Source organism: Chironomus tepperi, unplaced genomic scaffold (genome assembly GCF_022539635.2).
Source record: "Chironomus tepperi strain 1889 unplaced genomic scaffold, CSIRO-AGI_Ctep_v1 contig_351, whole genome shotgun sequence".
Taxonomy (NCBI): domain Eukaryota; kingdom Metazoa; phylum Arthropoda; class Insecta; order Diptera; family Chironomidae; genus Chironomus; species Chironomus tepperi.
In genome coordinates, this window is record NW_027226473.1 from 506,605 (window position 1) to 522,328 (window position 15,724).

The 15,724-nt window shown below is 33.9% G+C and overlaps 1 protein-coding gene across 1 annotated transcript in view; it reads left to right on the forward strand.

Moving 5' to 3' along the window:
* CapaR (Capability receptor) overlaps positions 1-5,841 on the forward strand; it is a 60,869-nt gene extending 55,028 nt beyond the window's left edge. The window contains exon 12 of the mRNA XM_070645124.1: positions 1,900-5,841. Coding sequence (XP_070501225.1) covers positions 1,900-2,451 — 552 coding nt within the window. The 3' untranslated portion in view covers positions 2,452-5,841. The remainder of the gene's footprint in view (positions 1-1,899) is intronic.
* Positions 5,842-15,724: the final 9,883 nt, after the last annotated feature.

Consider the following 15,724-nt stretch of genomic DNA (forward strand, 5'->3'; position numbering starts at 1 on the left):
TGATTATGGAGCTTTTACTAAATATCTAAGTGAGTGAAAATTAAGTATAAAGTTTAAAGGTTTTGGTGGAAGTAGAAGGGAATTTGGAGAAGGGAGAGAGAAGGGAGTAAGAAGGGAGAGAGAAGGTAGAGAGAAGTGAGAGAGCAGAGAGAGAGAGCAGAGAGAGCAGAGAGAGAAGGGAGAAGGAAGGGGGAGAGAAGGGAGAGAAAAGGAAGAGAAGGGAAGAGAAGGGAGAGAGAAGTGAGAGAGAGAGCAGAGAGAGAAGGAAGAAGGAAGTGAGAGAGAAGGGAGAGAAATAGGAGGGTAAAAGGATGCTGACGAAATCTAACTTAAATTAGAATTTTTTAAGCAAATGTCAACACGAGTCAATTAGGGTCACCATAAGTACCAGCTCATAATTTGATAAAACACAAAAACTTTTACGACACGTGTGCCCAATAGCTCCATAAACACACGAACAGCTCATCAAATTTTCAAATGGAAATTTTATTCTCATTTCAAATTAAAAACTCCATAACGCCCTCTTGAACCATAAAAAATCCAAGCCATGAAAAATTTTAAGGCTCATCATTTATGTGAAAATTTACATTATATCGTCTGATTCCACACGATAACAAAATTCCTACCTCATTTTCAAAGAAGATGAAGAAGAATTAACGCGAAAAAATATTTTTGGTTATCCAGCAAAGTACAGCACAAATTTTTTACGAGTGTCGGAGTGCTAATGACCTCATTTTTTATGCTTTAAAAATATTTTTCTTTACTTAAAACCGCTTCTTATTTCAATGATCCTTAATTATCCTATTAACCTTGCGGTATATAATTAAATTTTCGTTCTTCGATGCATAATAAAGTATGTTGTAGAAGGAGGAAAGCTTCCAATTAAGAGGCTTTTAGGTTTATTTACCTTTATCATTAATTAATTACATTGAGTGTTTCTAAGTGATTCTTATGAAGAATATCCAAAGGAAAGCACGGTTAGGCACGAAATTCAGAGTAAGGAATGTTCAGAAAATTCTGAGAATTTTGTTGAGCTGTTGAATTGAGTGATTATTGAGCTATGAGCGAGAACAGAGTAGCTTCCGAGTCAAGCTATGAGCGAGTCTATTGAAGCTTCTGAGTTGAGCTATGAGTGAGCCTAGTGCAACTTTTGAGTCGAGCTATGAGCGAGATTAGTAAAGCTTCCGAGTCGAGCTATGAGCGAGACTAGTGTAGCTTCTGAGTCGAGCAATGAGCGAGACTAGTGTAGCTTCTGAGTCGAGCTATGAGCGAGACTAGTAAAGCATCTGAGTCGAGTTATGAGCGAGACTAGTAAAACTTTTGAGTTGAGCTATGAGCGAGACTAGTGTAGCTTCTGAGTCGAGCTATGAGCGAGAATATTGTAGCTTCTGAGTCGAGCTATGAGCGAGACTGAATAAGCTTCTGAGTCGAGCTATGAACGAGACTAGTGTAGCTTCTGAGTCGAGCTATGAGCGAGACTAACAAAGCTTCTGAGTCGAGCTATGAGCGTGACTAGTGTAGCTTCTGAATCGAGCTATGAGCGAGAATACTGTAGCTTCTGAGTCGAGCTATGAGCGAGACTAGTGTAGCTTCTGAGTCAAGCTATGAGCGGGACTACTGTAGCTTCTGAGTTGAACTATGAGCGAGACAAGTGAAGCTTTGGAATCGAGCTATAAGCGAGAATAGTGTAGCTTCTGAGTTGATCTAAGAGCGAGACTTAAGTATCTTTTGAGTCGAGCTATGAGGGAGCATATGAGGGTCACACAGCTGTGAGCGAGCTTCCAAGTCGACGTGCTTATTTCCAACATCATCCTCAACCCCAAAACTCCTTTCACAATGCCCAAATCATGACCTTAATCAATCTATTAATAAACTTTCTTTTCTCAAAATATCCAACAGAGCACAGACAGCACACAATCAACACAATCAACAAACGGCAGCTCAAATGTAATTGTAGTATGTATTGGTAACAGCTTTAAGACAAAGTGCTTCACAACAGCCAATACGTCACAATCAACGACCACACTAACCACAACAACATCACCATCATCGCCATCGCCAACGTCAAACATAAATTTATTATCATCAATGACATCATCAGTTAATAATGGCAATAATAAGCTAACCCATTCTCCCGTCTCAAGAACACCATCACTACGTATGGATTCACAGATGAATAATTTATTAGAAGAGGACGAGGATAGTTGTTTCGAAATTGATAATAATAAAATCAATATTAATGGTGAAAATGAGAAATTATATGTAAATGGTAATGGTAATCATCAATCATCAGGAAATGATCTGTTTTGTTGTGGTAATGAACAATCACGTAATGAATTTAATAAAAATAACATCAATAATAATCATTTGGTTAATACAAAAAAGCACGAACAACCGCAAAATTTATTAATTAATTGTTTAAGTGACTTAAAAACAGAGACATGTATATAATAACAATTAATCGTCACATATATTATTGCTGTATTATAAGCCTTATCAGTACTTTATTTATTTTATTTTTTTGTAAAATGTGAGAACAAAACAATTTTTTGAGTGACATGAGAATTGCCATTTCGTGGCTTGACTGCAATCATGTGGTTGACATTATGAATCAGATGTCAAATGGCTTTCATTATGGAGACTTTTTTTGTTGACATTGTTATGAATTGAGTGCTGTATGATGGTTGGATGAGTGGAAATGAATGAAAGGGACAGTGATGTGAGTAGCGGAATGGCGAAAAAGGAGGAATTTTTGAATTTCTGCTGGTGATCTCTAACAGGCAATGATATCGCTTTCGGGTACCGTAGTTGTCCTTCTATAATATGAAAGGATGCTCTTCGTCTGTTAAGTGATGACTTGGTTTACGATTAATTCAAATTGGAGCTCGACAAAACCATAGACCTGGATTTTTTGCATATTGGAGGCATTGGCTTGCAGTTCTTGGATATTCCTTATAGTCGTTCATTCATATTCCTTATTTTGTTCATGGCTGTCAGGTCTGCAGTTTTCGGATGTCCCTTATATTTAGTCCAAGGCAGCAGACCTGCCGTTTTCGGATGTAGCTTATAGTTCGTCTAAGACAGCAGTAGACCTGCAGTTCTCGAATGCACTTTATGGCGCGTCTATGGCTGCAGACCTGCAGTTTTTAGATGAACTTCATTGTTCGTCCAAAGCTGAAAGTCTGAAGATTTGGATGAATTAAAATTCACATTGTTCTATTTAGTTCCAAGCATATTCAACCCGATACTCAATGCCTCATCAACCAAACTGCTCGAAATAATTCGCAACAAAAACATTTTCCATTCAAATTCATTCAATTGCTATTTTTATATGTCTTGACAAAAGCGGATTTACTGTATATAAAAAAAAAATTATACACTGCTAATCGACTTACTAAGGATTCCATTGATACATTCATTCAATTGCTCAAATATACAACAATAATACCCAGTCAAACAGCTTGTATGGTGTTTATTCATCCAATAAAAGAGAATATTTACTTATACTTGAATTAATGTTGCTGAATAAATATTTTTGTGAATATCATCATAACAATTTTTGAGCTCATCATTACACAACAGTAGCTTTAGATCAAAACTGATGATGAATGATGAGATGCTGAATAAATCTTAATTGATGTAATTCAAATCTCAAATATGACATCCGTTGTAAGTGATATTGATTACGTGCCCATTGTTAGACACAATAATAAGAATAATAGCTACCTATTTGCGAAATCGTATCGATTTTCATAGCAATATTCATTGTGGGACTCATAAATTTTATTTCTTATGCTGCTCTTTTTTTTGTGTCTTGTTGCTATAATCTCTTCTGTATACGAAAGTCATAGTCATTTCGAAGGATGTTGAAAATTAATTTCTGGAACTGTATTTTTTTCTCGTAATCATACGCACAGATCGACATAAATAATAATGTAGACAGTGATAAAAATATATATTAGTTGCCATGGCTGTGAAGTGGAGGGGTTTGGGTTTGGAATGTTTTCAAGGAGATCCTAGGAAATTTATGAATATTTCATTCAGAAAAGAGGTGTTTTGATTCCCTAAAACTCCAAAACACCCCTGAATCCCTGTCTTTCGCCCCGCGTCAATTGGGGAATTTCATGTTCCCAATCATTTTTCGGGAAATTTCTGGCAACTAAGATCTATTGGGCTCTTATTTGCAGAACTGTAGCAGTCACGTAGCCCAAAATTGTTTAAGCGGGTTTGGAGATTTTTGGAAATTAAATCAAATCTAACAAGTTGCAGAATTTTTCCCAAAAGTGAGTCTCTGAAGGGCCTTTCCTGTAGTCCTGAGATATAGCCTAGTGATCAACCCTCAAGCAGTAAGGTTTTCTGAAGTCTCAGCCTCGAGTATTTGTTGACTATCCGGGAAGTCTCGGTCTACCAAACGGTCATATCCATACATTACACAATCTTTTTATCTAAATCTAGAACAGTCGTAGTACATATCTGAATAGTCACAGTCTGATCTAGAATAGCCGGAATGATATATAATTCTTAGGCAGGGTTTGAAACTCTTACTCATGAACTGAGTATTAAGTATAAAAGTAGTATCAACTCCTGACCAAAGGTCAAATTTCAGTTACTGCTTTTTTTGCGATAATGTCTGACCATTATGAAGATTAAAGTTTCGTTGAACATATGCTCTACATTTTGTAACCTTAGAAGTTAACACAGTATAGGAAATATCTTTACTGAAATAATTCTAGTAAATGTCTCGAATTCGAAAAATATTGAGGTCAAGAAACAATTGAGACATCTTGATTTTGATCCAATTTTGAGAACTTATGCTGCACAATTAGTAGATGTAAACCGGTATTCAATACTGATAGTCTAACTAATCTGTTGTAAGCTCCGACCGAAATATCACACTACATATGGTTCAGGAACTGGCAAGCGGTAGCCGGTTATAGAGTTTGTTTTAGGCGGCATCTGAGGGAGGGCACGGATCATAATCTGTGTGACCAGCAAAGTAAGTATATGGTTCAGGGGGTTCCTAGACACAAACGTCAAACCAATGTGCCGCGGTTCACAGTTTGGACACACTTACCTTAAAAAATCACCAATATTAGTCTTCCTGCGCTACTCGAGCAGCTTCCATAAATATCACCGTCCTTTACAACAAGCACGAGACCAAAATATTCAATGTCAACCACAAAACAAAACTGAAATCATTTAATAGTCACAATGATAAAAGTGATTCTAATGGGAATATAACTTATTCAGTTACCGTTCAATCCACGTGATTTATTGGCCATTTAACGAATCCATTTACACAAAATTGAAATTGTCTCTCACATTTTCCAAAAAGATTCCAATTTGTAAGAATGAAAAATAATAAATTTTCACCGTATCACATTGTAAATATTTAATTAAAGAGAACATTAGTCACATTGTACAATGAACTCGAGCTGTAATCGAGCATAAAATGGAAAAGAATATTTTCTATTATTAAATCGAGAGGGTAAAAGCACTAAATTTTTAAAATACTAAATGTAATTTTCATCCTGAAACACATACATACAGTATTCCTGTACATAGAAGCAAAATTTATAGTGTTTGAGATTGTCATGTCTCGAATAGAATATGTAAATATTGTAGGAAATATTTTGTAAATTTAATTATTGTTAAAAATTTATATTTGTGGCTTATTTTTGGCTGCAAATAACTTTTCATCTTCTTTATTTCCATTCTTGTCAATAAATTTACTTCTATATATATATATATAAATAAAGTTATAAGATGTGTATGGAATAATGGCATGAATGTGCGCTTGTTTGTGTGGCTGTTGACTGTGTGTGCAATAATAAAACATAATGAACTGTTTGTAAATAATTAAAACCTTTTTCCTTCTTGAATCATTGGGATCTATGAGGTGTTGTACATTTTTCCAGTTTTCTTTTTATTATCTTATGTCTTTTGGATGTTTGGGATGAGTTTTTTATTTGGGTCTTGTTGTTGAAGTGGGTTAATGGAAAATTTGTTGATTTTATAGCCTTCTAGGGTTGAATTTTGAGAAATTAGAAACGAGACCTAGCTAACTTTGAATAAACTTGATGAGCATACTCGTGATGGTTGCTTCCTCTGCTCTTGACAGCAAGGTGATTGCCTGCTAAGGATATATCAGCTCACACAATCGTTTAAATTGCTCTAAATAAGCGTGCTCATACTCAGAAAGTATAGTCAATAGAAATGACAATACTTAATTTTATGAGATTACTCATAAGATTACACACTAAACTGGCACTAATTTAGGGGCGTAGTCTACAGATTTTCGAAGTAAGGGATCGCTTGCTTATTATTGAATGCGAAATGAAACTCAGACTTTTCGAGTCTCTGACGTTACAAAATTAGGGGCATCTTAAGAATAAGATCTTAAGAATTAATCGCAAAAGCGTCTTCTGGCTTCACTTTTACTCATTGAGATGGTTATAAGTTATTTCGACACCTAGTTTTTGGTGTTTAAGGCGTATCTAATAAGAATGGCCATACTGAGGACTATATAGAGTACCATAATGAGTAGAATCCCCTAGAATTTAGGCTATGACCTCAAAAACTTCAGAAACAAACATTTTATCCTGAACTTCGACTTCTTAAAAATTCAGAATTTTTACTAGTCAAGTTTACTGACCTATTTTCATTGACCCTTTCTACCTTTGTAGAATCCCCTGAAATGAGTTCTTTCAGCAACTTAATCAGAAAAATTGTAAACTTCAGAAATTGAAATAGATTATTTATGACAATTTTCCTTCCAAAACTTCCTTTAAAAGCACACTAAATTTGCTTCCTTTATGAATATGCATTTAATGTTATCTTCTGCCCCTCTCCCCCATCCACACCATATGTCACCAACCCCCCTCAACAACAAGAACAACAAATTTCCCAACAGAAAACTCATCCCAAAGGTTATTTAATTCATCTTTTTTTTCCTCCATCTCCTCCCGAACAAAAAAAACAACAACGACCAAAGCTTGAGCACCAGAACGTAACGAAGAATGGCCAACGTCAGGCTTTGTGTATTAAAAATTATGGGCGAACAAAACGTGATGAGAAAACTTAAAATGTATAAAAAATAAATTTTGCTGATGATATAACCGAAAAAAAAGGCGCGAGAGTGCTAAAAGATGAGTACAAAGCATGACATGAGTACAATAAACTATAAAAATGAGATATGTACATAACAAAAACAAAAACCAAAAATAAAAAGACATGAGAAGCATGAGAAATAGAGTGAAAATTTATTTTTAAAATACATTTAAATTTAGAAAATGAAAAGACGAAAAAAATATTAAAGTATCAAATGATTAATGAAGTACGGGAGCTGGATATTCCTGGTAGATTGTTGAGTAAGACGATATTTAATCCTTTCTTTAATCCTTCTTGTCCCATTCAGATTATATTTTGTACAATCTTCTGTTATTTAATATCCTTAATAGAATTTATTTATGAGGAGATTATGAGACTTGAGTTTGGTGGGAAATGGAGGTTCCCTTCTATTTCTTGCTTGCATATTTTATGGGATTTGCATTGAATTGTCATTAATTATAGCTGGAAAATGAGGAAGAATTCAGAATTTCTTAAAATTCTTTTTTTCTGAGCTTAATTTTGTATGAAAAATCGTGTCAAGTCGGCTCAACTTCATTCAATCCAATTCGAGTTAACTTCAGCTTTGCTACTTTCTAAACCCAAAATTGAAACATAAAATGAAAATCAATATATGAGATCGATTGTAGATTCAACCAACATATTCCCACAATCTCAATCAAGTACTACAACAAGTACAAGAACTACAAAATCAAAGATTCACAGTTCAAGCAGTATAAACACTTCACAATTTGATGATTTTCCAAGTATCAAAATTTACATAATTTTCCTACAAAATCTCCTCTGAGGCTTTACGTTCAATTAAATTCATCGACTTACCATTAAAGATTCATAGAATTTTTTTTTATACCCACACACAGCATTAAAGTTCGATTTTGTTTACATTTCATGCCTGTATCATATTTTTTGTATCCCTTTTGGATTCCTTCCTACGTCTTATATTACAGGGGTGTAGTTAGATGATATTGTTAGGGATGAGTATGAGGGAAGGGGGAAGATCAGAGAGGGAGGGTGTGGACTGTCTGATTATTAAGTTTGAAGTCTTGAATTTTGTCCTACTCATAGTCATGTACCATATACCTTTATTAGTTCCAATTGGACAAAAACTGTTAGTAATGGTCATCAACTAGACATTAACTTGTTAAAGCATAATTTTGTCCACTCGGAAGTATTTCCAACTAATTAATAGAAGCAAATCATGTTTAACCCCCAAAGACACCCCAAAGCTCCCCACCCTGACTCCTTCCCTGATCCTATCCATTTCCATCCAACCACCCACATCTCCCCAACCTATTAAAAGGATTATCTCTGTGCATCCTAAAGCATTTAAAAGAATCTGTTTTTTAAAAAAAAAATATGTATGGGAAAAGATGAACGCTTTAATGTTTTTTCAATTTTTCATGTCGCTTCCAATTTTTTTTTTCTCTAATCATAAAAAAAAAGTTTCTAAGAAAAATGTACGAAAATGCGTTTGGCGATAAAAAAAAATAAAATTGGCTCACGCGAAACGCATTTTCATAATGGAAAAATGATAAGGAATAAAAAAAAATAATAATTTTCTTCTTCAGCAGCTAAAAATGATATTTACAAACATTTTTTCTTCTATTTCAAATCTGATGACGTTTCATACTTTGTAAGTGAAAATGAGTTTTTGGAGAAATTTTTTTTTGTTGATGTTAGATTTTGGTGTTCTTTTGGGAGATTATAAGAGGATGGGAGGCGATGATTATTAAAATTTAGGAAATTATGTCAAGTTTTTTAAAGAGGGTTTAAAGATTTTGTTTACATTTAATTACTGCTTAGTGTTAATCATGAGTTTTATATAAACTTATGAGTGGTTTTTTTAATCTCTTGAAAGTTGCCAATAGTCTACAGAAATGAACTTCGATCTGGCTTCGATCCGAAAAGCACACGAAGTAGAGCAGGTGAATAACAGTGTCCTCAGGTTGGTGTGACTTTGAAGTAGGTCTTAGGGTTTCACTAAGACTTGGTTTCTCAGTCATATTTCTGAGATGGAGACGTATATCTAGATCGAAACCGACGCCGTGACCGAGACCGAGATCAGGACAGAGTCCAATACCGAGTCCACGACCGAGACTTCAAGAGAATTCTTTGAATTATCTAATTCGAATTGAAAAGAACGCTTTCAAGACTGAAAGTGGAAAGTCTTGATATCGGCCTCGAGACCCCTTAGGCTTAGGACCGCATTTCACTAAAACTTATTCTTCGCCAGCTGACAGATTCAGCTTTCGACGAACAACTAGAAATCCTAAAGCATCCAATTTTATCTAAAATTTAACTTCCAATCCCACAAAAAAACACTCAACATTTCTCTGAAAAATCTAACAAAATTAAAATCTCCCTAACAACTCGACCTATTTTTGTTATAAAAATTTTTAATATATAAAAAAAAGTGAAAAAAACCAATTAAATGTGATGATGTTAATTTTAAGAATTTTAAAAAATAAATCAAAGGTAGCAAATGAATAAATTCAAAGTTGATATAAAATGCTATAAAATGTTGATATATTCATATACTAATACCTTTAAAAAGTGAGAAAATGTATAAATATTAATAAATAAATTTGAAATTATACTTTTTTTTCTGTAGGCTTCAGAATTGATTCAAAATGGGTATAAAAAAAACAAAAATAAAAAAAATTATATTTTGAAAGCATTTTTAAGAAGAAATTTTTATTTTATTTTACTTCCTTATGTACCCAAAAAAATATTTTTAACTTTTCAGGCAATATGATACAAGTCTTAAATTGTTTACAGAACGTGTTGATGATAAACGATGCAAACATGATAATTATCTGGTCCGGAGTGGTGTTAGTTTAAAGTATATTTAATATCTACGTGATGTGGTAATGCTATAGTGATGGAATTATAATGAAAGCTTCACAGCAGTGAATTAACCACCTGAAATTTAATTTTAGTTTTCCACTTGTCTGCAAAGTCTATGCTTTTTTGGTGTGGAGCTTTAAAGCAGTGGTGAATAGCCTTTTTTTGTGGGACGACATATCTCATCTGGAAAGCAGATGGTGCAGAAGTAGTCAAAAATTCAGCTCCAGGCCAACTTGACTTTGAGTTGAGGGTGGATTTCATCGAATCTTGACTGATCTGGTTTCTTATTCTACTTGGAATTACTGAGTACTCAATCCTAATTCGGGATACTAAATCCTATCAAGAATACTCTACCCTAGTCGAGATACTAAATCCTACCTGGGTTATTCTACACTATTCGAGATTCTAAACCTTAATTGAGATACTCTACCCTAGTCGCGATACCAAACTCTACTCGAAATACTCTACCTTAACTTATGCTACTCTCCATGTTAGGATAATGCACCTACCCTAAACTGGCTACCCTAGATAACCATATCTCAATCTATATACGATATAGGTCTAGGAAAGTTAATGAAGTATGCAATTGGACAGTTCTGACTACCCCAGTTAGACAAAATATCCCGGGTTCTATTGCCAACTTCCACCTGCCAATTGCCAAAATCAAATGCAATGCTGTCTGTTTTTTACAGAATACCTAAGATTTTTCATAACACAGCATCGTGCCGCATCACATATGTTCCCCACGACTGATTCAAAGCTTTAAAAATTCTTCCTTCTTCCATTCTATCTACGTCCATGAACCGAACCCCAAAAAGCTATCAATTTCAACACACACAAAAAAAAATAAATCAGAAAGTTCTGTAATTTTTTTTATTTCATGAACGATTGATTTTTTCGACAATGACATGATGATTAATTGTTTCACACTTTTTACTAAGTCTACTCTCACTTGATTGACACGTATTTATTTCATTATTATTCTGATACTGAATTGTAGACGGATAAACGATTTTTGTTCTTAGGAATTGGCTTTTTTTTACCTTAGTTCATGAATTTTAGATATAATCTGTATTGCTGACAGTAAATTGATATGTCATCATTTTTTTAGTATTTTTTGCTAAATGTCCACTAAATGTAATTTTTTGATGAAGTGTGCTGATGTGCTTGATTTTATCTAGGCATTAATGGAACTTTGGATGAAGAACTCAAGAGAATGAGGTGTTGATAGAGACGATGAGGGACGTTTAGTGATGGTAGAGATAATATCTAGCTTTAGATATCAAAAAAGAACAGGACAAAGATGCAGATGGTTGCCAGGACACAGTTACGCTTGCATGTTAATGGAAAAATATTGAAATAACGTAGAAGTACCTTGATGTCACCTTGCTGGCTAATATTTGGCAATTTTGAAGGTAAAAATGAGATTTTCTGGATTGTGCCGCTTAGATTAAGCCCAAAAGACACACTGTTCCCAAAAGTTGGAATACTATGCATCTAGGCTACCATGACTCGGGTTTTGAGTCATAGTCGACAATACCCGACTCCATGTTAGATCAGGATGAGCTTAAGGACACTATTATCCAACTTTTCGATAAAGTTTGCCTTTCAGAAAATTATTGAGTATTCCCACATCCTTGACAAATCAATTATTTCTAGACTTAGGCACTCAAGAGTAAATTACACAATATTTGAGGTGTGGCCTTCAATTAAAGCAGACATATTGCTAGCAACTACTGCAACTATCATAATAATTCACTTAAATAACTCAATAAAGCACAAATAATCACTCAAAAATCAATTCCAACCAATTTCCTCAAATTATTTACATTTTCATCATACCATATTCATAATTCCATGCATCCATCCATTATAAAGCTTTAAAACAACTTCCTTTAATATAACTGCCAGCAAAATATCAAGATTTGCCTTTCCATTGTATTCGAAATATAATAAGCACACAAACATAGTCACTATCTGTCTGTTGGAATCTTTATATATCTTTTTTATGCATGCAAAAATAAGTCCATATGGAAAGAAGAGCAACTTGACCTTTTTGATGTTATAAAAAAAATATTCACAAGCAATTAAGAAGATGAATTTATCCCAAAATTTAATGTTTATTGTAAAATACGATGATGGGTACATTAAGGGTCGTTGATAAATGACGTCTGGTGTTAATAAGTTTGATCTTGATTATGAAGGTATAGTAAGTGGCAACTTATGTTGTCTACAACTGAGTTAGGTGTTCATTGTTCAGATTTTTTTTCAGGCACACAGATTTTTTTTCAGGCACACAGTTAGCCCATCATTGGATTAGACTAACTTTATAACGTTCTGCCTCCTAGTGCTTACACCCTTGAGAATGATTACTGTCCATGATGTCTGCAAATGTTTGGCAAATGTCACTCTAAATAACGAGTATTTACAATCCAGTGTATGTAGCTATAGACTACAAGTTGTTGTATTTCAGATTGGAAAAGGAATGTGGGTTTGAATTGATCACACCCTAAGGAAGTATGAATCAGACTTAACATACATAGAGAGAAGACACAGAGTAGCAAAATATGAAACTAACAGAAATAGCTGTTATAGCCAGCAACAGAAACCAGTTCATTCATTTTTATAATGAATTGTGATTCAGAGAGTATTGATAGTAGGATGACCAGAGGGTTTTCACAAAATATCGGGACACAGCAGCAAGGAAGCAAAATACAGTCGTTTCTCGCTAATAATACAGTATAAACTTACTTACATACTTTGATGGCCGTACAGAACAACTTTGATCCATGGCCTTTCTCAGATGTCGTCTAAAGCTGGTTCTATCGCCGGCTACAGCCTGCCAATTGTCATATACAGCATATAGACGCCATTATTAAGAGGAACTGACCATCATTTAGAAGAATTGCTAATCCGAGTTGACCAAGTCCACACATGTTAAAGTGACCCCAGTGGAGTCGATTTCCAAAAATGCAAAATATGAGCTCAATTGGACTACATTCAGAAATTCCTATCAGCTTTGCCGCCAAAGCCACCAACATTTTAAACATTTTACAAAACAAACAATTACGTCACTTAAGAAAATCCCATCCCCAAACGCCCCTTAATCTGTCGACTGTTCTAATTGCATAATGAAATATTCACATGAATAAATGATTATGGAAGTTCCAGGAAGTCAGAATATGAATGAATTTGGAAGATATAATTGATTTTTTCCAGATTATATGAGATTAGTATCCATGTAATATGAGTAAAATTGATGTGGAGACACAGATGTAGGTAGATCCAGTATGATTAATGGATGAAAAATTGTAATTGAATTTTAGAAAGTCCCACAAAAATTTATTGAAATGCACTCAAATATTCACAAATATTCAGCATGTAAGCTCTTATATCCCCAAAAAAACGATGGTTTTATTGTATTTCTAACTCATTGTCACCTGACTACGGTAAATGCATGCAGTGTTCAGGTATAATATTGTACATATTTCAAGTTTTTTGTGTCATCTTATCGTACAGACTATTCAATGTATAAATCTTATATTTGAATATTTTATGAGACATCGGTAAGCTTTTATCCATCTATTCAACAAAAATATGCTTCGCAATTTCCGAATATTCTTTTTCAATCTTCTACTTCTACCTTCATAAATTTTCCCCCTGTATTATATTCCTCAAAATATTGCCAAATAATGTGCATAAAGATGATAAATATGTTTCATAATAACTTGAATGTATATCGGTCGATATATAAAGCTTTACATAAGTTATCTTCCTTTTTTTTGTATGATGCTCAATTTCTTTGGGTTGTAAATGAATTTTCGATCCATACCCTTAATGCTGTTCATCTAAGTCAGCGTAGATTATAAGATATTTTTGAGCATTTTGCATAGCTTTTAAATTTTCAGCTGTAATCAATAGAAAGTGAAGCAGGGAATGAAGATATAGATTGGATATTTTGATAAAGTATGGGGATTTTGGGGGGTCGTTGTCGAATGCTTTATTTGAATCTTAAGCTATATAAAGCTATGCATTTAAAATATTTAATCATACCGAAAGCGTTGCATATTGAAACTAGAGTAGAGTGCAGGTGTGTAGCAAAGATACTGAATCCGAGAAGGATGTTAGACATCTGAAGTCAATTTTAAACTTATATTTTGGCAATAAGATTCTCAAAGTCTCGGTTTCGATGAATATTCAAAACTTAGACAATGATCGGAACCAAGACCGAAACTACAAAGGAATTATTAAAAATCTAGGTCTCGAGAACCTTTATTTGGCAATGAACCATGCAGATTATGCAATTAGACGTCTATTAAACTTCGAGTAAAATCTCAATATTGCTAAAGTAGGCAAGATTAAGACTCTAATTCGCCTGATTGAGGTGTATGTGTCTAATTCATGGTCAATGACTACATTGGACAAACATTCATTGGTCAAGACCGGGACTGTGGTCTTGAGATCGACACTGAATGTCGAAGGATTCAAAAAACGTCGAAAGGAATCGAAATTTCAAATTAATTTTGACCGTTATAAAAATTGATGTAAAAATCTGTAAATTTTCGAATAAAACTATCACATGATCTCTAAATAATCTCTAAAGTAAGGGTTTTCTACACTGGAATCATCCTTAGATTCGGATTTTTCAATTTAATTCTCGAAAATCGGTCAATTAAGCTCAAAAAGGATTTGAGTAAAAATCGTCTTTTACCGCTAAGGCACCGCTACATTTCCGTATTACAAGTAAGACTCTTAGTTGTCCTGACAGCACAATAATGGCTGATTTCGATCTATTTTCATCGCAAAAAATACAGGTCAACGCATTGTGTCGCTCGGGTTTCATAAAGTGCTAAATATAATATTTTAACAATTCCAAAACCTTTTTCTTTCAGATGCTAGCTCTAAAAGCTTCAATATAAAATTTTCATTTTCAATATTCAAATCTCAACCTCATTATGATCTCAACTTCCAACAAGAATTGTAATCAATATTACCCATCCTCAGCTATATATATAAAACCTAGACATCCTTTTTTAAAAGCTCACACATAACATAAGTATATGGTTATGAAAATGGGTTGGAATAATTTTTTTGTGCAAACCTTAACATCATTTCAATGTTTATTATCTAAACCTAAGGGGTAATTTTCTTATCACATATTAAATCGACCGAAGAAATTGAGGCACGATTATCGTCTTTAAAAATGTTCTAACCTTTCTGTTAAAGTCATATCATTTACAAATTGAACTGTGGGAAGCATCACGTGCATGTAAGTTGAGCACAGAAAACGGGAACATCTTAGTCATCAAATTGTAACTTAATACCTTTAATTAAATTGCAAATGCAGTTGATTTATGGCAATTGAGTGTCTCACATGCTTTTCATCATGTCAATTTTTCACGTTCACAGCGCGCTTGATAATGTATGCATAAAAATGCTGTGTTGCTTGTGTGTGCTAATGACCTCAATAGTTTACTTAAGCTTTATATTGCTGATAACACAAAAAAAAAGTCATCAAATGCTAACAATCAAGTAGAATGATGAACTGTAGTGCTGATAAAAAAAATACTTGAAGCTGTGGCTGTAATTTGTCAATCCAGAGACTAAACTTTATTACTATTTCTGTGTATGTGTTTCAGCTTCTTATTGCGGATGAATGAAACTGTCTTTTCTCTCGTCATGATCCAGCACACAGGAAGACAAAGGAAATGAGGAATAATAAGATTTTATGTTGTCATTATATCATTAA